General features: G+C 45.4%; 1 protein-coding gene across 2 annotated transcripts in view; it reads right to left on the bottom strand.

Moving 5' to 3' along the window:
• The window catches only part of LOC138566773 (cytochrome P450 2G1-like), an 899,512-nt gene that overhangs the window by 274,942 nt on the left and 601,046 nt on the right, over window positions 1-23,524 (bottom strand). For both annotated transcript variants that reach the window (XM_069644420.1, XM_069644421.1), the window contains one exon: window positions 20,712-20,888. In XM_069644420.1, the coding sequence (XP_069500521.1) occupies window positions 20,712-20,888 (177 nt within the window). The remainder of the gene's footprint in view (window positions 1-20,711; window positions 20,889-23,524) is intronic.

The raw sequence follows: 23,524 nt of genomic DNA, 5'->3' as shown, positions 1-23,524 counted from the left end.
TCTTGCCAACTGCTCTGTGCTTATCCTATAACCCATTGCCTTACAGCGTTCGAGGGGTCCTTTTCCTGCTGTTCCCGAATCCAGGCCTACAAACCACTTCACCTGTGGCCTCAAAGACCACACAGGCAGTATTTCTGGTGTTGTCTGTGCGGTACTTGGGGACGGAGGTATTCTTACTCTGCACGACCATCAAGTCTGTAACAGACTGTGAAGCCTCTGGCCGTCGGAGTATGGATCCCTCCGCCGGGGACCCCGTGACCGCTCTAATGCAGGCCGTAGCGGCTCTCAGGACTGACATGGCCACAGCCACAGCCGCCATTCACCACCGCCTAGACCTCCTACAAAGCGCACATCATTCCCCGTCTGCGGACATCGAGCTTAGGGATACCACCCCTCCAGTCCAGGCCACACCTGCTCCCGCTCCTGCCCCTGTATTGATCCCAACCTCCTCTCCTCTTGCTGCCCCAGAACGCTTTCAGGGAGACCCACTGACCTACCGCACCTTCATAAATCAATGCAGACTCCATTTCTTGTGCAGACCTCAGGCCTTCCCCGATTCGGTTACGAAAGCCGCTTTTCTCTTGTCTCATCTATCAGGCATAGCGGCCACTTGGGCAAATCCGTTCTTAGAGGGCAACCATCCCGTCTTGTACGATTTTGAGCTTCTGGTCACAGAGATGGCTAAAGTGTTTGATACCCGCTACAAGGCCCAGGCAAGGGACCTGGAACTATTGGACCTTACACAGGGCAAACAAACATTGATCGAGTACATCACCCGGTATAACCAACTCGCCGCTGAAACCTCTTGGCCTGAGGAAAAGAAGGCGATCGTGTTTTACCGAGGACTCAGTGGTGCTATGAAGGACGCCCTTTCGGTGGTCCCTGCCCTTCCTTCTGTTTTCACAGACCTTGTAGACCTTGCCCTACAGGTGGACGCCCGCAAATCCGAACGAAGGATGGAATCCACGTTTGGGCAGCCATCTCCAGCACCATCTTCCATTGGTTCCGAGCCCATGCAAATAGGCGGAATCCGCAGTCCCATAACACAGTTAGAACGTGAACGTCGAAGAACCAACAATGCTTGTTTCTATTGTGGTCTAAACGGACATTATGTAAAAGAATGCCCCCGCCGACCAAGAAACAAAGTGCGGGGTTTTCAGAAGGCTCGCCCATGATACCGGGGGCACCGGCGAGCCCATTCACGACCCCCGCTGACCCTGCATTTGGTCCTATTAGACCTGTTACAGTACAAGCCCTACTGAAACCCACCAGAGACATCATTCACGCTGTTCAGATAGTGATCGACTCCGGAGCCACGGGTTGTTTTATGGACATTGCGCTAGCACATCGTCTTAATCTACCTCTGATCCAAAAGGACTAACCCGAACCGGTACAGGCTGTTGATGGCACTTCTTTAGCCTCCGGCCCGATAAAACACCAGACCGCACCTTTAGAGGTGGTCATACAAGGTACCCACAAGGAACACTTGTCGTTCGACCTCATTACCATACCCCAATTCGGGGTCATATTGGGAATACCCTGGTTGAAACACCATAACCCTTTAATCAACTGGGGTACGGGACAAGTGCTGTTTGAGTCAGAAGAATGCCAACATTTTTGTCTCATAGAACCTGAGTTACCCTCATCTCCTGCCTCTATTCTCGGCGCTATGGCTTCCTCCCATATCAGTGACACGACACCTGACGGCACGTCAGCACACACCGTGGGAGCCGTTATGGCAGGCATTCCCAAGGAATACCATGATTACCACATGGTCTTTGATAAAACCGTAGCAGAATGCATAGGCCCTACGATTGCCCTATCGACCTCCTTCCAGAAGCTCCCATACCCAAGGGAAGGGTTTACTCGCTATCACCATCCGAGGAACAAACCCTAAAGGACTATATACAACAGGCCTTACGTTTGGGCCATATTCGTCCGTCCTGCTCTCCGGCTGCCAGTCCTATATTCTTTGTACCAAAGAAAGAGGGCGATTTGCGCCCATGCGTGGACTACAGGCGGTTGAATTCCATCACAATAACGAACAGATATCCCATCCCACTTATTTCCACGCTCCTGGATAGGCTGACTAAGGCATCGATCTATACCAAACTAGACCTAAGAGGGGCATATAACCTGATCCGAATACGGCGCGGTGACGAATGGAAAACCGCGTTTTGTTCCCGACAGGGGTTGTTTGAGTATACCGTAATGCCCTTCGGGCTTTGTAATGCACCTGCAACGTTCCAACGTTTCATCGATGACATTTTCTCTGATATCTTGGATACGTATGTGGTGGTCTATCTAGACGAGATCCTGATTTTTTCTTCCTCTTTGGAGGACCATGTCTCTCATGTCAGGGAGGTCCTATCACGCCTCAAAAAGAACGCATTGTTCACCAAACCCGAAAAATGCTCGTTCCATGTCAGAGAGGTGGACTTCCTGGGTTTCCATATTTCTCCTGGGGGGCTATCGATGAATCAATCCAAGGTCCGTGCTGTCACAGAATGGCCAATCCCTGGCAACACCAAACAGTTACAATCTTCTATCGGCTTTGCTAACTTTTACCGACGATTCATAGTTGGGTTTTCTTCCATTGTATCTCCCTTGACAGCATTGACTAGCCCTCTTGTCCCTTTTATCTGGACCTCCATACACCAGAAGGCGTTTGATACTCTTAAATCTAGGTTTGTCTCAGCCCCTGTGTTGCAACACCCTGACCCAGACTTACCGTATGTACTAGAAGCAGATGCTTCTTCGTTCGCCCTAGGTGCCGTCCTGTCCCAACCATGCCCTGCCACGGGCTGTTTACATCCGGTTGCTTACCATTCACGGAAGTTCTCCGCAGCCGAATCCCATTACACGGTAACTGAGAAGGAACTCTTGGCCATAAAGGATGCCCTCCAGGTATGGCGGCACCACCTCATGGGGGCAAGGCACCAGACGATAGTGTACACAGACCATAAGAACCTCCAGGACTTGGCCTCGCTTAAATGTGCAAATAGCAGACAGGTGCGTTGGCACTTGTTCTTTGCTGCTTTTGACTTTGTGGTTAAGCACAGGCCGGGTTCAGTCCATGGCAAAGCTGACGCTCTTTCTCGCTCCCCTGGGGGGGAAACGTTGCCTCTGTTCCCAGACACGGTGTTAGGAAAGGGCCATGTCATATGTCTATGCACACCATCCCCACCCATGCTTACGACCATCAAGCAATGGGTTTCCCAACATCCACATACACTCAATGAATGGGATATCGTACTTCAGGAGGGGTTGCCATTCGTCCAGGGTAGATTGTACCTTCCCACGAGCGACGTCCGCAATCAGGCGCTTGCTTGGTCCCACGACGCTGCTATCAACGGCCATCCAGGGCAGCAACGTACTCTTGAGTTGTTACACCGATGGTGTTGGTGGCCATCCATGAGACGGGACATAGAAAACTATGTTAACACCTGCTCAGTATGTGCTCAATGTAAGGCTCGTAGAGGACGTCCCTTGGGTTTACTCCAACCGCTACCTGTTCCCCCCAGGCCTTGGCATACCATCTCCATGGATCTTATTACAGACCTACCACGCAGACAGTGCTATGACACCATCTGGGTTATAGTAGATTCCTACACCAAGATGGCCCGCTTCATCCCCTGTACCGGCACTCCCTCAGCCCCGACCCTTGCCCGTCTGTTCTTTAAGGCTGTTTTTTGTCTTTTCGGTCTTCCACAGGTTATTGTATCGGATCGTGGGTCACAGTTTACTTCCTGCTTCTGGCGTGCCCTTACCAAGCTCTTAGGCATTGATGTTCACTTTTCTTCTGCCTATCACCCAGAAAGCGACGGGCAGACGGAGAGAGTAAACCAGGCCCTGGAACAGTACCTGCGTTGTTTGACCCTCCAGTATCAGGATTCCTGGTTTAACCTACTCCATCTCGCTGAATTGCATACAATAATGCCCGACATTCTGCTACGGGTTTCTCTCCTTTTTATTCTATGTACGGTCAACATCCCCGCACTCTCCCATTACCTGACCTCACTTCTGCCACTCCTGCTGCTAACGCCTGTGTTCGCGATCTGGCCAATGTCCATGCTCAAACCCTTGTCCATCTACATGAGGTGCAGGCAGTTATGAAATCAAACGCTGATAGGAAGCGGACGGCGGCCCCTGATTATCACGTGGGTGATCGGGTATGGTTGTCGACCCGGCATTTACGCATCCCCGGTTGTCGCAAACTGTTGCCTCGCTTTATTGGTCCCTACAGAATCACTCGCGTCCTGAACCCTGTTGCTTTTCGCCTTGGGGCCCCTTCTGCCCGGCCGCTCCACCAGGTTTTTCATACTTCCCTCCTCAAACCCTGTCTTGCTCCTACCCGTATCACTACACCTCCTGCTCCTGGTTCGCTGTCCACCCCTGATGAGTTTGAGGTCAATGCCATCATGGGTTCTCGTCTTCACAGGGGTCGCCTTCAGTATCTCGTTGACTGGGTGGGTTATGGCCCTGAGGATCGCTCCTGGGTTCCCTCCTCTGATGTTCATGCCCCTCTCCTTGTTGCCCGGTTTCATAGGGATTGCCCTGCCTGCCCACGAGGTCGTGGGCCGTTGAGGGGGGACTCTGTCACGTCTCCTACACCTAACACCCCCTCTGCAAGTGCCACAACCCCACCCTCGGCCTCTTGCCGTCCCACTCGCTCACATACACACCCGATTGCACGCACGTTCATGCGCCCGTTCAGTCATCATACCCGGGGGTTTACTCATAGACCTGGCATTTACCTTCCATCCCGCTCCTGGCAGTTACACTGGAGGCTTCCACATCACCATGGTGCCCTGAATGGACCTCGGAGGATCCGCGCGTCACGCGTCACGTGACTCTCCATTGCAGCAATACTTTCGTATCACGTGATTACTGTCATCCCCATCACGTAATACGTCCTCACAACAACTCCGTATCACGTGACTTCTGCCATCCCCATCACGTGATACGCCTTCATTGGTTAAAAGCTTCTGGGAAACAATGAGCGTCGCTTCACAGCTGTTTCCACCTGGATTCCGTGACGCTCGTTTCGCTTTTGACTCTACGGATTTGCTCGACCACGTTTTTATGTATCACGGATTGCCTTTGCCTTGCCCAAGTATTGACTTTGGATCACCAGTTACCGGACTACCTTTACCCAATCGGATTCCTATTGCCTTTGCTTCTTGTTACCTCATTTTGGAACTGTTGGTTTTCTCGCTGCCTGACCATTGGACTGTCCCTGGTTTGCCCTACGGATTTTGTTTCTTGTCCTGGATTCTTGGTCTCTGGCCTCACGCTGGGCGCTTGCCTGTCTACATACCCACCATCTGCCCTCCACCATTTGGGGAATTCCCAACGCCTCTCTGCTGTTATTGAGCATCTTTGCCAACACATTAGGTAAGCCATTTCGGATCATTTCCCTGGGGTTCTGCTCTTGCCAACTGCTCTGTGCTTATCCTATAACCCATTGCCTTACAGCGTTCGAGGGGTCCTTTTCCTGCTGTTCCCGAATACAGGCCTACGAACCACTTCACCTGTGGCCTCAAAGACCACACAGGCAGTATTTCTGGTGTTGTCTGTGCGGTACTTGGGGACGGAGGTATTCTTACTCTGCACGACCATCAAGTCTGTAACATGTGCACAGTGAGAGGAGGGGCTGCATCTGGGCTTGAAGGGCTTGGGCAGCGTCCCAACATGGGGTAAACTATCAATAACAAAAGTAAATTGCAATTGTGTGTTGTGACCATTGTCACCAAGAGGTGCAAATGATGGCAGTTTAGAAAGGGTCTGGGTGCATAAATCTGCATGCTGTGTAAAACAAAGCTGGGGCTGTGAGTGTTTCAGTCTCACTGTATTTCTTTAGATTTATTTCAACTAGCATTACTTTGCATGCTGGTAATTGTAGACTTTCAATCAGAATGGGGGAAATAAAGTTACAGCTGTAATCGTTTCCGCAGCGTGTGTGTGTGCATAGCGTGTGTGTGTGTGCATAGAAAAATAACAATCTGTGTGAGTACCAGCTTGCGAGAAAAAAGGTACATCTCACTGTGCGTGTTAATGGTAAAACTGTGAATTATTTTTTATATTTTCAGATATTGAGTTCCTGGTTTTAAAGCTCTAGTACCCAAACTGTATTAAAGCTTAAGATGGAATATGGCGTGATATGGAGGAGGCTACCTATATGGATGTCCCAAAACAGGAATTCAAGTGATAACTGCAATTTTATCTTTAAGTAAACATGGCAAACTACAAGCTGCACTGCATTCTAGTGCTTGTCCCCTTACATTAATAAAACTAAACGGGAATGTAAAGTGACATGTCTATCAGTACCAGCACTTAAAAAAACATAATGTGAGATGTTTTACGAAAATATAGTTGGAATTAAGTGGGAAATGTGAGAAGTGGTTTGCATATATATATTTTTCGATATGCATAGGATTAATATAGCTTAAACCTAGTTACTAAGTAACATAGCACTGTACAAAATAGGGTGGTGAATACAGGGAGAGAACATAGAGAGGAGACATGTGATGGGAGAACAATTAACAGGGCTGATCCCCTTTTAGCTACGTGCACAAATCGGGTGATCTATAGAGATCTATGGGGACCACTCAACTCCTCCTCCTCGGTGACCTAAATATACATTTAGACTCTCCTTGCTCCTCCTCTGTACTCTTCCATGACCTCTGCGACTCCCTCTCCCTGTCCATTCTCCCCTCTGGCCCGACTCACTCTGCAGGGCACACACTCAATGTCTTGATCTCCTCTGACCTCCCCCTCTCCATCCCTCTGACCACTCCTCTCTCCTAGAGTGATCACTCCCTCCTCTCATCTCATCTCTCCCTCTCTTCCCCCCAAGCCAAGCCTCCCCCAACACTGCCACCTACCTTCTCGGACATCCGGCCCATGAAGCGTGGGTCAGTTGAGGCTTTTGCTGCCACTTTCTCTCCGCCCCTCCACCTTTGGCTGTCTCTCATCCTGATACAGCCCTGTCTCTGCTCTACTCTTCAATTTCTGATACGCTTGATGTTCTTGCCCCTGTCATGAGGATCCGTTTGAAGTCCAAAGCCAAGTGCAATTCCTGGTATGACTCTGACCTAGCTACACTTAAACGCAAGTGTAGGGCAGCTGTGAGGAAATGGAGGACTTCCTGTTCATCCTCTGACAAACTGGCCTGTCGCCTGCTACAAAGGCAATACCGACTCTCTGTCCTCACCAAGAAGAGAGTCCACATTCAAGCTTGTGTCTCTGTGGCATCTAACAACTCAGCCGAACTCTTTAAAATCTGCAAGGAGCTGGCCAACACTGCTGCAGTCTCTACCCCTCCTGTTACCTGCCAGGCTCTTTGCAATGCCCTTGCCTCTAACTTAATTTCAAAAACCCAGGACATCGTGTCCACCCTCTCCACCCACACTCCTCCTCTTCCCTCTCCATCTGTGCTTGCTGACCCTCCTTTAGCCACCCTCCCACCATCCTTCTCGTCCTTTCCTATTTTCACCCCTGACAAGGTTGCTAGACAAGTCCGATCTATGAAAGCCTCTTCAAAACAGGTTCATCCCTGTTCCTCTAAAACCATCAAGGACCACATTGACACCCTCGCTCCGGCCCTTGCTGATTTTTGCAACCACTCCTTTGCCTCTGGATCCTTCCCCTCCCCTCTGAAGCACTCCTTTGTGCATCCTCTTCTCAAGAAACCCACAGCTGAATCCTCTTGTCCAGCTAACTATCGCCCAATTTCCATTACTCCCTTTCTTGGCAAACTCCTGGAAAAGTTGGCCATCTCTCAGCTTAACCTTCACTTCAATTCTGTTGGCTGTCTCCATGACCACCAGTCTGGCTTCAGCGCTGGCAGAAGCATGGAAACTGCTCTCCTAAACATCCGTGAAGATCTGCTCACCAACCTTGACTCTAACATTCCCTCTGTCCTCAACCTCCTCAATCTCTCTTCTGCCTTCGACACGGTCAACCATGCCATCCTGCTCAACCGTCTCTGTGAAAACCTGGGTATCACTGATCAGGCTCTAGCCTGGCTGACCTCTTTCCTCTCAGATCGACCCTCCCAGGTCCAACTTGGGTTCTTCCTTTCATCTATCTTCCTCTCTACCTTGGTGTTCCCCAGGGGTCTAACCTCTCGCCCTGGATTATCAACCAATACCTGGCAACTCTCGCCCACTGCATTGCCATTTTCTGCTCAAATGTCCAGTGCTACGCTGACGACACTCAACTCATTTTCAGGCTGCCCTCTGCCACCTCCTCTCCCTCTCTCATCTCCGATTGCCTAACTGCCATTCAAGATTGGTGTGCCGCCAATGATCTTTGTCTGTATGCCAGCAAGACGGAGATCCTCCTCATCTCACACCTTCACCATCCTTTCCCCTCACTCTCTGGCCGGCCTCCCTTGGCCCTCCTCCTACCCCCACCTGCGAGGCTAGGAACCTCGGGGTCATCTTTGACTTCACCCTTTCCTTCTCCGCCCACATCTCTGAGGTCTCTAAAAAGCCAAATTTCCGACTGCACCTCCTCAGAGGTACTCTGCCTTTCCTCTCCTTCCCCCAGAAGCTCATGGTATCTCAAGCTCTGGTTCTATCTAGCTTGGACTATTGTAACAGCCTCTTTCTAAATCTACCTGCCTCTTCTCTCTGCCCTCTGCAACAAATCCAGAACCGGACTGCAAGACTTGTCCTTGGCCTCAAGCCCTGGGATCGTATCTCTCCAGCTCTGAAATCTCTTCACTGGCTCCCAGTGGATGTAAGGATTAAATTCAAAACCCTCTGCATTGTCCACAAGGCTTTCTGGGGCCTGGGTCCAAAATACCTTCAGCTATCCCTCCGCAAATACCTCCCCTCTCGAACTCTTCGCTCCTCTACCTCCAACTCACTCAGGGTCAGTCGTTTTTATAAGAAACGAGCTGGGGGTAGATCTCTGTCTTCGGCTGGGGCCTCCCTCTGGAACAGCCACCCTGCCACTCTAAAACCTGCGGAGAACCATCTCCGATTCCGGAAGCACCTCAAGACCTTCCTCTTTTCTTCTGCCTTCGCTCCCCCTCTCCCCTGCTGATCTGTTCTCTCTTGGCACCGTGCACCGGGCCATCCTCTGTCTTTTGGGCCCAGGTACCTGCTCATCCTGTCACCCTCCCGCACTGCCTCCGGGCCAACCCTTGCACTGGGGTCTGTATCTGTACCCATACAGCCCCCCTTTTTCTTCCTGCACTTATCGGTCCTACCCTGTCTGCTGCCTTAAACCTAGCACTTGCAAATTGCTGGCTGCATTACCACTGTTTGTTGCCTTTATTATTTTTTTTTTGTTATTTATCTGTTTCTCCTGTGCTTCGCACTTTCCACCTCTCCCCTTCCATGCACTTTTCCCCTCGCCCCTCTCCCATGCACTTGCGCGTTCTCAATGTCACTGGGCCTAGTAAGATCGCTGTTTTGTTCTCCCCTGTTCCCCTCCCTTGCCTTGTCGCGCTCTGAAACACTTGTGTACAAGCGCGATAGAAATAAAATATCAATCAATCAATCAAAAAATCTGTACACATGTTCAAATTCTAGCAAGGGATTTCCAGCCTTTGAATACTGGGCTGTAATGGTGCAATTTATGAACACTGTTTTTGCTAAAAATTCAGCAAAACATATGATTTACAAGTAATTGGGCCTCATTACGACTTTGGAGGCAGCCATGGTGCTATGAGCACCATGGCTGCCTCCAAAATCGTGTCCGGGTTCCCTGAACGGGGAATTACCGGGCCATTCCAACTTTGGAAGGCCCGGTATTTCCTCCTTCAGGGAACCCGGGCCCGGTCCATCCCCATTCCCATTCGAGCCCCCATAGGGCTCAATGGGAATGGGGAGGGAGCTAACAACGGGCCCGTCAATTACAGGCCCGTTGTTAGCTCCCTGGTCTCCTCGCGGGACCCACTATGGATGTCTGGAAAAACCAGACGTCCAGAGCTGGTCCCGCGAGGTGACCTCGTAATAGTGCGGAGTGGGTTTAACGGCGCCGGCACCATTACCGGCGCCGTTAAAACCATTCCGCACTAGTCGTAATGAGGCCCATTGTCTTCTAATACCTGAACAATTCCAATATGTCAGATTGTTGCACTTGCAAGCCAAGCATGGCCCATCGGTCATGCACCAGAATAACATGATTCCTGCAGGGAGAGGGAGCGATCCTGTGAGCTGTTCACTTTCATACTGCCTTCTTCATAAAGGGGAGCAGGGTGGCATGTGACCATCCATTCTGAACAAGTCGCCCCTCGTTACAACCATACTCTTTACTCAAAATGTAAATTTAAAGACTCATATGTTGTCTCATGTGTGCACGCTACAAGTCACCACTATAAAACTGTTTTGTTCCAGTGTAAAAAGAAAATGTGCATCTTTAATCTACGGTGCCCAAGTTAAAGTGGGAATAAAATATTAACATTGATAGGAATTTTGCAGTAATACACACAAATTATGAAAATAATTTTCCAAGAGGAATTTGTCTGCGTTTCTAAAAAGTAGATAAACCAAATGCTGCAATCCAAATGCTGTTACAGAGTCGTCCTTCAAAAGTTGCTAATTTATGAAAATCAAATGTTCTTTTACAGATGGTGAAGATTGAAGGGCACAGTAACTCTGATGGCCGAGTCTGTTGCAAGCAAGTTTAAAAACTGTCCTCAATGTATGTCTGCCATGTCGGGTGTGCAATCACTATGGCTAAAAATGCATCGGCACCAATAGCCAATGTGATTGCCTATCTCTGTGAATCTGCCTTTTTCAAATGAACTTTCTGAAATCAAAACCTTGATCCCGCCTGACAGCAACTGAGTGCTGTTGCTGTTTTAAGCTTTACACCAGATTACTGAGCCCTGGTGGATAGCATTCAGGTTAAGCCTTCACATTGAATCACATTGATATGCTTAACAATTTTTAGGAAACAGCATCTAATTAAAAAATAATAAAATATGCATGTTTTTGAAGCTATTGATATATTAATATCACAGTGAATACATACACTATTCCTTTTTTATATGTGGCGCAAATAAATTGCCCAAAAACATATTTGTCAAAATTCTCATACTCATGGATATCAACACCCTATTAGCTCCTGCCTATTGACCATTAACTACTAGTAGCTCTTGCCAACTAAAAGGTTGGAGACCCCTGGACTAGATGAACCGCTCGCATAAGGACATGTCCATGGACACCGCGGACTAAACACCGCCATCTTGCACCTAATTCATACATCATATGAACCATATTTCACTCCCCCACCCTTTCCAAGGCCACTTCCCACCATTAGATGCCCCAAAACATGCTTTCATGCCTCTTTCACCGCTGCGCTGTCCGCAGATATCCGTGGATACAACATGGTGGGTGCTTCAGAAAAATATGAGGCACATCATGCTTCCCTCCAGCCAATCAGCGAGCATGTCGTATGTCCGCAGCCACCCCATAGGCCCTGGACCAATCAGAGTCCTGTCCACAGAATGAATAGGGAAATGTGTCTCTGGAGCGCACCCAGATATCATTATTTATGTTAACTTACATTTAGCCCGTTTTAAAGAAAACTACTGGACAGATTTAGACCTAACTTTCAAATGCACGCTTTTGGAACCAAGATGCCACTCCTGCCTCAAAACTGGTGAAAATCCATGCATCGGTTTGGGCTGTAGGCGTGAGCAAAGATTTTCCCATTCAGTCTATGGACAAAAAAATTATAGGGACCCCAACCCCCCTACAACTTTACCCTCCTTTAAGAAAACCTCACCAAACATGGCATACACATTCAGAGTGAGCCATATACTTTTTCCAGGGGGAGCAAAGTTATAAGCCGCCCAAAAAGTGCTCTTCCTATGAGTTGAGCAACTTAACCATAACTACACGGCCTACATGGCCATACCGCAGGCTGTGTTTTATATATATATATATATATATAACCTTGATTTTGATTGGACATTTCTTTATTTTGCACTGTTAAACTTCGCTGTTTGGTTTTTACTGATTCACATCAACACCCCTCTTGAGAGTATAACCTTCCCTCAGCTCATGCTACCACAAAGGGGAAGGAAATATATCTCTTAACTGTGCCTGTTTTACCTTTATGATTGGGTTCACTCTTAGTTTGTAGAAGTGTGAGGGAAGAGTAGATGCTGTAGCCTCTACTCATCCTTTACTTCTGCAGGGCAGAAGTCAATGTGTCACACATAAAAATACTTTATGGCGTGTCCTTTTTGTTTCTCCCAGTTTGGTCAGAGGTCCAAGTATTCAAGGAGACATTGAGCATCATTACAACAGTGGCGGTAAGGCAACATGCCGCCAAATTACGAGTTCTGATCACAGGGGCCGCTCTGCATGCCTGGTCAAACTATGCATGCAGAGTGGCACCCGCGAGCAGAACAGGATGGTAGCAACTGTACCGTTATGAACGGTACCGCTGCTACCATCCTCCCCATTTCCATTGAGCCATATGTGGGCTCAAATGGGAATGGGGATGTACCGGCTCCGAGTCCCGTGCAAGGGGAATTACCAGGCCCGCAAAGGTCGGAATGGCATGGTAATTCCCTTTTCGCTTGACCTGGAGCCAGACCCGGATTTGGGGGTAGCCATGCCCTTGTTAAGGGCATGGCTACCCCCAAACATGTAATGAGGCCCATTGTCACTATAGTAGTGGCTCAATAATGGGAGGAAGTGCTTGTTACGAGGGTCACCCGTTTACTGGAAGCGTGTGGGTTGTTGCACTGTTTTTAGCCATAGTGTTCATTAGATGAGTCATCATCCAGACCCAAATCGGACTCCAACGCAGACTAACTAACCTGGTGAAATACATAGAATTGAACCATCTAGAAATTAATACAGCAAAAACAAAAATGCTAGTATTAGAAAAAACTACAAAGAAATCGATGAGACCGCCAAAATGCTTTCTGAACAAAACAAAAATTGAGGTTGTGAACGAGTTCAAATACCTGGGGGTGATTATCGACGGATCGGCCAGGGATAAAGCAATGCAAGAGCATCTATGGACCAAGGTCAGAACACTAACAGCACAGACAAGAGCGATCGATAGGAAATTTGGCAAATTCTCCATGCTGCCGGCCATTAACTTCTATAAAGGGAAGGTGGTCCCAGCGATCATTTATGGCATGGAAGCGTCATTAAACATTCCAAGAACTGTGTGGCAGAAGTTGGAAAGTCATGTTTGGAAGTCGGTTTTGGGTCTACCATGCTCAACCTCCATGCCTGCGATTAGGTGAGAACTGGGCCTTGTTTCCCTAGCTTCACTGGTAGACCAAAGCAAAATGAGGTTATGGAGAAAAATCCTAATGACGGACTCACTAACAATCTTCAAAATCATCGCAGAAGAACTCAAGACTGGCTCATGCAAGGCTTTCAAGAACTGGGCGGCAAGCCTCCAAAGCATTCTAATAGAAATAGCCTGCACAGAGGAAGATCTGATATCCAACCCAGACCAGGTTAAACTAAAAATGGAATGGAGAGACTGGATCGAAACAACCGAAAAAGCCAGTGCCAACAAACTACTGGCCCACCTCCCACCAACATTTAATGAAGTGAAAAAACCGCAAAATTACCTCCTGAAATTTCGGAACAAAGCGATGCGAAACATGATCCTGAGGGCCAGACTCAACTTGCTGAGGACAAAGGAAATTCTAGCCATACGTAATCAAGCAACAGACAACAGCTGTCGGCTATGTAAGAACATTGACCAAGTGGAAACCTTGAAACATTTGACCCTGCAATGCCCGAATACCAAACAAGGCAGAGTCACATATCTCCAACCTCGTCTGCAAGGTGCAACGCTGGTAGAAGAAGAGGTGCTGTGGCACAGACTAATTTCAGGAGAGACAACACGTTGGTCCCTGTCATTGGTGAAGCTCATAGAAACAGCCTTTAAGAGGATAAACCAGACAGGCACCATTGAGACGACATCCGAAAACCAGGGAATAGCTTGATCTAAACCCGATTACCGAAGAGGGAGACGCTTCCTGCAGCTAAACAACAAAATAAAAAAAATAAAAAAACAAAAAAATGGAATATAACCAGACGGGATCAAAGGACTCCAGAGTCAATAGTTCATCTCCGCACTTCGGGACTCCTTAAGTTGGGAAAAACCCTTGTAAAAATTGAAAATGTATTTTTTAATTAAAATTCAAGAAAAAAAAATTAGATGAGTTTTGAAAGGGCAGTGTCTTTGCCAGTATTTCTGTAACTTCACCAAATGTGCATAACTATACCTTACTTCCCTTTAAAGGGGACTAATTGGGGGTGACCAGAGGATCCCCTCACAGCACTCTTGCAAGTTGCATCTGTTCTCCTGAATGGTCTGTCCTCCAACTGGTTGTCATGTAATGAGCCAAATCTTTCCCTACATTTGGATAACTATACCATACTTACTGATGGAGTGGACTAATTGGAGGTGACTAGAGGATCTTCCTATAGAACCCTTGCTTCCATGATCCTCCTGCTTGGGAGTTACCTGGCTCCAATGGCCACCACACTAGGAGTCCCCGTAATCAGGCAGGGGATTTTGTCACTGACACTAGAATGTAATAGTCTAGCTCTACATATCCCATTTGCTCAATGGAACAGGAATTTCCATGTCTGTTCATTATAAGCGATTTTTAAAAACAAAATACAAATCTCTATAAATCAGATGCCATCAAGATGTTGGTGAATTCAGTAGGCTGAATCTACATTCCTGTATTTCCAAAATAAGGCACATAAAACCTTCTAATTTAGTCTCTCCAACCATCTATCTGTGTTTCATTTTAGTGTCATATGCTCCTAACTTCCATTCAATGCCTTAGCCTATATGAGTGAAAAGTGAATCCTTCTCAGATCTGGTGGTCACACAGCTAGTTCCCAAAATGATGTGGGAAAAAAAGAAGACAACAGTGTATGTAGAAAAAATAGAAAATATGTTATGTTAGCAGACTATTTTTAATGCACACTGCAGTCTGTGTTTTGAATATCAGCCTGTACATTCTTAAAGCAATATGAACACCATTATATTCAATAATACATTGGCAATTACTCCTTGCATGGTGAACAATCCCAACAAGCTAATACTCACACAATGAACTCAACTATGTCAATTGTAGAGACATGTATGATTGTTCATAGAGTATATATCAAAATACAATTTAACACATAATATACAACACAATCAATTCAACATTAACATGTACACTCTGAAAGGAATTTTACAATCATCAATATCATACCACAATGGGTCAATCGTATTGCCTCACTTGCTGCACCAGCACATCAACATATAGAAAAAACCATTCTAAATATGAATATAACTGACCAAAGATATGGTGCACCTTCATGGTAACCAATTGCATTTGCATGTTAGAAAAAGACATAGAAGAGGATCATGAAACATCCAAACCATATTGGAAATAGGTCCCAGTGAGCTAACGTTCAGAATAATTTACTGTCACTAAATAGAGATGCGTCCACAATGCTATAAAATGTATTAGTCTCTAAGGTGTTTGACTATAATCAATACCACATAAAGCTATAAAAGCGTTTACCAATGTTTACTCCAGTAATTTATTTTATTGAATAACGAATCTAACAACTTTCCATTTGTCTCAGAAGCAATGCCCTCTCATCCATGATAACTGTATCAGTTAATATTAAAGGTCTAACACAAACAATTGTGGCAATCATTTCATGTGTTCCTGTTACTGTTCTGTGAGGACAGTCCTCTGGCCACAGAATATCATAGTCCCCTTTAAATATTTAGATATTAATTCCGTGTTTAATCCACAAATGCAAAACCCCACTTCAGACCATTTTGTAAATAGAAAGCTCAATGACCTTAACACCAAACATGTTAATTCTCAAAAATGTGGGCATTTTCCCATAATCAGTAATACACCATCAAACGACTATCAAAAATGCAATCCATTACTTTTAAACCTATTTGTAAAAGTGGTGCCATGGTTGTCATGGACACAATTGTATGAGAATGAATACCTTAGACAAGTGAATGACCCTCAGACTTTTTAAAAACTGAACGATGACCCACATACGAGGTCGGGGACCTGTTTCAAAATCTCTTAACTGAGATCTATAAAATCAATGGATTAGTGTACCAATAAAAATATTTATTTGGGTCCAACATGCCCTAATTCCAAAGTGTAATGCACACCTGTCCAGCTCCTCATAGCCAGTATTAATGGTATGTTGCAACCCATTGTTATTTATCTTGATGCTTGTCTACAGCTATGTGAATAAACATGTCAACCTACTTACAAAATCAACGATTAATAATATTTCCAATATTCAGAACAACTGTCTTTGATTCTTTCTATATGTTAGCATCCACTATGCAGCTTTTCATAGCGATGGATGATTAAAGGCTGTTGAATGGTTACTCTTGAAATCTGGACAAGTCATAGGAAAATATGACATTCATTACCCAACTCCTGCATTGTATCCTGAAAAGATGTTTTTATGGTATTATCCAAATTGATAATTTCGAATTGGCCGAATAGTACAATTGGCCAAATTCGGCCAGTACTAATTGGTTGTTTCGAAACAATCAATTTGGGTAATCACTACCAAAAATGGGGAGCAGGGGTTGGGGGATACAAAAAAATAAAAAAGAAAAGCGGACCTTGCGGCGTCGTATCCGACACGCGTAGGAGGGACGGTTCCGATGCTGCAAGGCCATTAAAGGCCCAGACGTTGACAAGGTGAGCAGGGGGTTGGTGGGGGGTTGTGTGGGGATGGATGGGGCGGTTTATAACAGGGTGCTTTTGGCTGCGGCAAAATTGGCTTCGCGGCCGATTTGACCAGTCAATTCATTTGGCCACGGCCAAAACGTATACATCCATTTTTAAAGATTGAAGTACTCTTTTGATTTACAACGTAGTGGCGCATTGATGGGTGCCAGCAGTGTGCGCCCCCTATGTCAACACCTTTATGAACGTTCCAAAAAAACTGTTTATACCACACCTCAGTTTCCAGGCAATTTATCTGCCCGAAATGTGCTGGTAACATTTTTGGCATCTCCCAAAGTGATGAAAATCCTTTGAAACTATTTATAGAAAAACGCAACCTTATACCTGATTGCATAGAATTCACATACAAATACTGGGTCCTTGCATTAATTTCATGGATTTGCAAATCCCCATTCAATATGCCAGAGTATTTCACAGATATATATTTCAAAGAAACTGAAATAAATAATCTACTGCATTTCTGATGCTTTCACCTCAAATAGTTGTTACGTAATATGAAGCGCGATGATACGCTCATGGCATAAATGTATTGTCTCAGGCTAAATGTTTAATTAAGAGCCAACAAACTATGTATTTAAAATGTCTTCAAAGGAACGTACACAACTTGAGTCACTGTGGCTCAAAGACAACGATTAGAGTTGCTGCAAGAAAAAGCAGCAAAAAGAGGCTCCCACCCTGAACATGATATATAAATACTCCAAACATGCATAAACATGTTTTTGAGGATTGAGAGTATAATTGACAGTGACTCCAAACTGACTACACCTTTTCCAGTACAGGCCAATCTCCCAGAGAATTAGAGCTATTTCTTGGAACAGCCAAAAAGGGCACATATCGGTGCATACATTTCTGACACTGGCATGCCATCATTACAGGTAATACAATCATCCATCCTTACACTGAAGATAACATTAAACTTAAGAGCTATGCTACGTGCATAACTAGTAACATAGTCTATTTCATTAAGTGCCCCTGAGGAGTGATGTATTGATGCAAGGCCATCCATAAGGCACGAGTACCATGAACTTAACATAGTGAAAGATTACATCCTGAGATTCGAAATCCACCATTTCCTATGAACAGGAAACAATGTGGCATAGAATTGTTTTCAGCTTTTACAAACAGTCAAATGGCCACGTCATGAACGGGACAAGTTTACTATGACAAGAAATTGACTGGATATGCATGGGACAGACATTGACCCCATGGTCTTTGAGACTCAGAAATATCTACTTATTAACACTAGAACCATTATGGACTTATTCTAGAAACGAACGTGACTTCTTGAGGAAACACTCAAGAAGCATTTATTTACATCTTTGTGTATCCTTTCTGAGGATTTGGGGACTCCCAAATTGCTGACTCTGATTACGTTTTGACAGTTATCATCCAGGCGGAACCCAGATTAGATTAAATCCTACCTCAATCATTTCTTAAGTATTATTTGCTGTTTATGGTTCATAACTGGGCCTCTCCTTTAAAAATAAAAAATAAAAATAAAACATATTGTGCACTCCTTCCAGTTATTATTGTGAAGAAGTTGAAGAATTATGTCGGGTGTTTTATGCTTATTATATTTTAGGATTTTTTGGGTTCGTATTTTGGTGTTATAGGGCTGTTACTTTAATCTCCCAGGTAAGTAGACCTAGTAATGACTGTGCATTTTCAGGTACTTTTGCATTGAGGTTTGAAGATTCTTTTTTTCTAGAGTCTTTGTCTGGACGTCTACAGCTCCTGAAGATGGTGTAACCCAAAATGTGTTGGGCATATGTAGTCGAGATTCACTTATGCATTAATAAAGTTCATTCATATTTAAACATTGTGTGAAATTAACAGCAATAGACTACATTAAATGTTAGCAAGAAATGTACTTTACTTTAAAACTTGTTTGGAACAGCTTTATGCCCAGTGGGAGGTCGTTGCAAGGTGACATTTTCTACACCTTGCATTCACCTTTACAATGTTCTGTCCAGTACATGACTTAGCAATATCACCAAAACCTTTTCTGACCACTTTGAAACTGCGTGTGTAGATAAACCTGTTTAGGTACAGTACCAATTTGCTACAGGGTATGCCATGTGTTTTCCCAATTGAGCTCATTTGTTTTTCCACTTGGATCTTCAAGGGCCTTATTGCTGACCCCACACACTGTTTTTGGCCAGGAAGAAAATTATGCAGACTTCAGGAGGTGCAAGAAATACATTGCTGAATTTTCGAATCCTAATGTAGCACATGCAATGTAAAAGCAACTTCAATGTCCGGGGAAAAATTTCATGTATTTCCAGATTCTGTGTAACCACTGCGTGTAGTGACAACCACTGTGGTTGTGCTGCCGGTTTTGGTTTGAGAACATGGCATTTGGTAAATGTGTGAATGTAATAACTTAACAGTATCTTGTGGTTAGGATACATAATATTCTGTTTCCGCAGAGCTTTTATTTGCAGGAGACAATCTACTTTTGGGTCTAAAGGGATGCTGGTATTACTTGTTCTCCTGCTATCCCTGTGTTTCTCCCTTCTGCCCCTCTTCACCCCAAATTGTTTCCCTCATAGTAGCTGTGTATGTTTGCTCAAGGAAGGTGGCTTCCTTGTATAGCCAGTACTTCTGAGTCAATGCTTCCTGAAGATTTGCTTTTTGAGACTACAAGAGCAGTGTTGCTGTCGCTTGCCCCCTCTTCTCAGGTTTTCAGTTTAAATCAATTTGCAATATTTGTACATGTGACACCTCTGCTAATCTTTGAAGTGGCAATAGAACATTTGCTCCGTTTGTGTTATGATTTATTCTTAGAAGATGTACACGTTCTCACCAACTCTTAGGAGAAGGTTTGCACTTTCCTCTGGTTTTTTTCATCTTATTAATGCCTGATGACAAATTGTGTAATTTATTTTTAAATGCAAACTAGTGCTTTTCAGCATATTTTGCAAGACGTTTTGACACCTGCTTTGATGATAGTTCTACTTGTTCATTGAATGACCCCTTAACTCATTCTTGATTAGAGATGAGAAGAGGTCACAATGATTCTGATAACTTTCTGATCGTTCTTGAAGATGGTATGTTCAAACCAATTGGCAGGTATCTTCTACATAATCTCTCATTAATCATTATTATTTAGCAATTTGGGCTAATGTCCTCCTAATTCTCATGCCCCACCTCTTTTGTAAACCCTGGTAGGCTTCCCACCCTATGCTGAGAAGCCCCGTTACCCTCCTCCCAGAAAGGGCAGGTTCCTTGCCCTGTCACAAAGGGGTACAATAATGGGGTAAGGGATGGCGATGCGCTCTGCACCAGTAAAGTAATTGAGGTTACTACAAGTGTAACAGATTAGTTGATGACTTTAATTCAGTTGTGAACAGCCGACATGTGTTTCGACATGCTGGTCGTTTTCAAGGCCAATGATGGTTTGGATTTAAACACTTGAGGATCCTGACTATTCGTAATATGTAGGTTTACAGCATCACATGTGTAGAATATAAGTGAAGAGGCATATGGTGTCAAAAGAAGGCCGTATTGGCTGGTTTCTTTATATAGCTTGTTAAATCGAGCGTCCATACAGATAGCGGGGAGAATCCCTTTCCGGAGATAAAGGGGTTTTGCTTTATCCGATTTTCTAGCACTTAAAGTATGTATCCAAGATTCTGTTTTCCCGAAGTCACTAACACTTTTGTATTTTTTCGGGGTCCCTCTTCTCATTTGCATCTTTATATTGTGCATGATATACTTGGATTATTAAATCCATCATTGTGGGTGTGAAGTTATGTCTTTGATAACGATAGCGTACTGCGTCTAATATGTGTGTATCCACCCGTAGTCCTGATGTCTGCTTTTATTTGAAGAGTTTTAATTTAGTAGTAACATATCCGTTAACGTTCATGCAATGTTTCCTGGTTTGCAATAACATCTACTGATGTTGTATCATCTAGAAATTGCTGTTTGTTAGTTTTTCTCAAACACTTACCTTGCCCATTTTGTTGAGGAAGCAATCAATGTAGTCTCTGGGAGAGCTGGGATCCAGTGTATCCTGGTTTATTTGAACTCTTTTCGACACAAATTTTAAAAGATCATCCATATAGCTGATGATTTTGTGGTGGGGTCCTGGTATATGATCCATGATATGTGGAATAACGTCATACAGCTGTGGAGAGACAAAAAGGTGGTTATCTACGGAGAACAAATGGTACAACAAGCATTTGTACCTTCACCACATATATGTGCTCCTTTTCCGATGCACAATCGAGTTCTGGATCTCCAATGCAAATTCTGTCAAAACCAGAGTTGCAGATTTGCTCCGGTAGATCTGGTGCCCACATGTGTATGCACTTGCGTACACGCACAGCACACACACACACACACACACACATACACACACACACACAAACACACACACACACACACACTTGAAAATATGAAATGGTATGTAACTAAAGTGATAGGATAATGCACAGTTTTTAACATAAAAGACATACAATCAGATGTAAGAAATATAATAATCAACTATCTACAGGTCTGAGGGCATTAAGACAAAACTGAAATCATAAACCATGCACAAATCTATTTAATCAGGGAAGTGTAGTTAAACACCGGTTTCACTGTACAGAGTATCATATTATATAAATAGACTAAACACCAAAGCACAACAGTAAATAGAAGGTGGATTTTGTGGGGGAACAAAGAGGTGTACATTGTATCTGGCCAGCGTATACTTAGAGCGTGATCCTGGGTTGAGACTTACTGAAGGCAAACAGTGGAAATGGTTCTCTGTAACCTTTGGCAATTGGGTTCACTTCTGTGACAAGTGGGTAAATAATTCAACATTGTATTGGCAGACACTTCAAAGGTTTTCCCCTGTAGCTTAGTGTTAGGGAGAATTCTCTGTTTAGGCTGAATTTCCTAACCTAGTGAGTCCCCCAGCAGCTTTGCTGGATTTCTGGAGTTTGTGTTTTTCCATCCTGCCAAGAGTGAGACTCTTTTCTCCCACTCTTGGACATGTATGTGTGTAATTCCTTTGAAATGTCAATGTGTTCGATGGGCTATGGGGTCTTTTACTCCATAGGGTCTCATATGTTTTTCTATGTGTGTTACACCGCACCCTACGTGTCGTAACACGGGGGCGCCCTAGCGGGTCCCCCACCATAGACTCCATACCCGGGGACTGACTACTGTCTCCCCGGGCATGTAAAGTCACCATTGGCTTTACCAGACCTAAATTTACTAACAGAACTAGTACCAACCATCTTATTGTGGACGTACTAGTAGGGGTAATTCGATTACTCCTGGATCTGTTACTCGAGGGGGCACTGTCCCGTCCCCCCTCGTCGAGTTTTGGCTGGTGGCAGTGGAAACTACTTGTTATGTTCGACCCCGAGCATAACCCTATGGGATTCGTCCCATTGTTGGAGATTGATACTTTTTCTCGTTAATCTCTAACGTACCACCGATCTACTTATCCTAATAAGTTTATCGGATGGTATCTTCTGCCAGAACTCGGTTTGTAAAATGGCGTCTGTGTTCGTCTCTGTGACTCCTAAACCAAAGGTTGAGCCTTTTGTTCCACTTTTGGCGGGCCTCTGTACAGAGACCCTCCAAAGTGGTGCCATTCTGTCTGGGTTAACTCAGGGGTGTGGGAGGGGGTTTAGGCACCCTGGACCGAGTTGCCTTGCCAACTCAGGTCGCACTCTGGAGTGATTGGCCCAGGTGGTGAGCCTTCCCGCTCACCACTTAGCATGTATTGATTGACAGCTAGGCTGAATGAATGGGGGTCTTCTGCACAAAAGCAGGGCTTTTGGGACTGGATCTTCAGAAGTCGCCACAGGACCTAAGAATCCGACGAGGGTAACGCTGAGCCGACCTGCAACGACGACACCTCCGGTGGAGCCCTGCTGAGCCGACTCACCACTTCCCGACGACAGAGGAGATCTCCCTGCCGGAGAGTCTCTTCCCCTGACTGGTGGGAACAACCAGTCCCCTTTGCTTTTTATTCGCCTCAGGACGCAGTGGTCGAATTGCCCGTGCAGAGCACCTCGGCAACCGGATAGCCACTACCCCTGTACCGCGACCAAAAGGTGGTGCCTTGTGACGGAGCACTCCGCGGCTGGTCTCTTCCCTGGTGGTGCACCGGACTTCACTTTCCTTCGACGACGAGATCATCTCTACTCTTGGCCAAGACCCGACGTGCATCCACCACCAGGAACAACTGCCCCTGCCGGAGCTGCCCTCCACAACAAGGTACCGTGTCCGCCTGGCTTCCCTTTCTTTCGGTTCGAGTGAGGTGTCTTAATCCTCTCCGTTCCGCTGGGTCGCCTCCAAGCTTTGCTCCTTCTTTGTTCTGAACTGGTTCAATCTGCCGATAACAATTTGCTATAAAGACTTGAATGCATCTCCACTAGAGACTTTTTTGGGACATCGCGCCTTGCCTCTCTCCGAGTGGGCCTGGCCTCTGAACTTTACGATCTATTGTGATTCTTGCCTTCCTGCCTTGCATTTTATCCGCATAGGATTGAACTGTGTTGATTTCATAACCTGCCTATCTTTTTCTCTCCCGTCCTAACTAATATTCGAGTGTCATCTAGGTTGAGGTATACACCTCTGTCTGAAAATAAGTGGTACCGGTAGAACCTAGAGTTGTCGATATTTTGCTAGGGGGATTGATCGTTTTCTACTTTGTAGATTAATTGTGTTTGATTTGTTTGCCGTGATTTGCTTTAGTGTTTTCCATAGATGTTGTGTTATAAATAAATAACTTACTGTCTTTACACTAAGCCTCGTTGCGTG

This window comes from Ambystoma mexicanum, chromosome 2p, assembly GCF_040938575.1.
Source record: "Ambystoma mexicanum isolate Mex_15411 chromosome 2p, UKY_AmexF1_1, whole genome shotgun sequence".
NCBI classification, from domain to species: Eukaryota; Metazoa; Chordata; class Amphibia; order Caudata; family Ambystomatidae; genus Ambystoma; species Ambystoma mexicanum.
The sequence above is the reverse complement of the archived record's forward strand: the minus strand, read 5'-3'. Positions and strand labels throughout refer to the sequence as shown.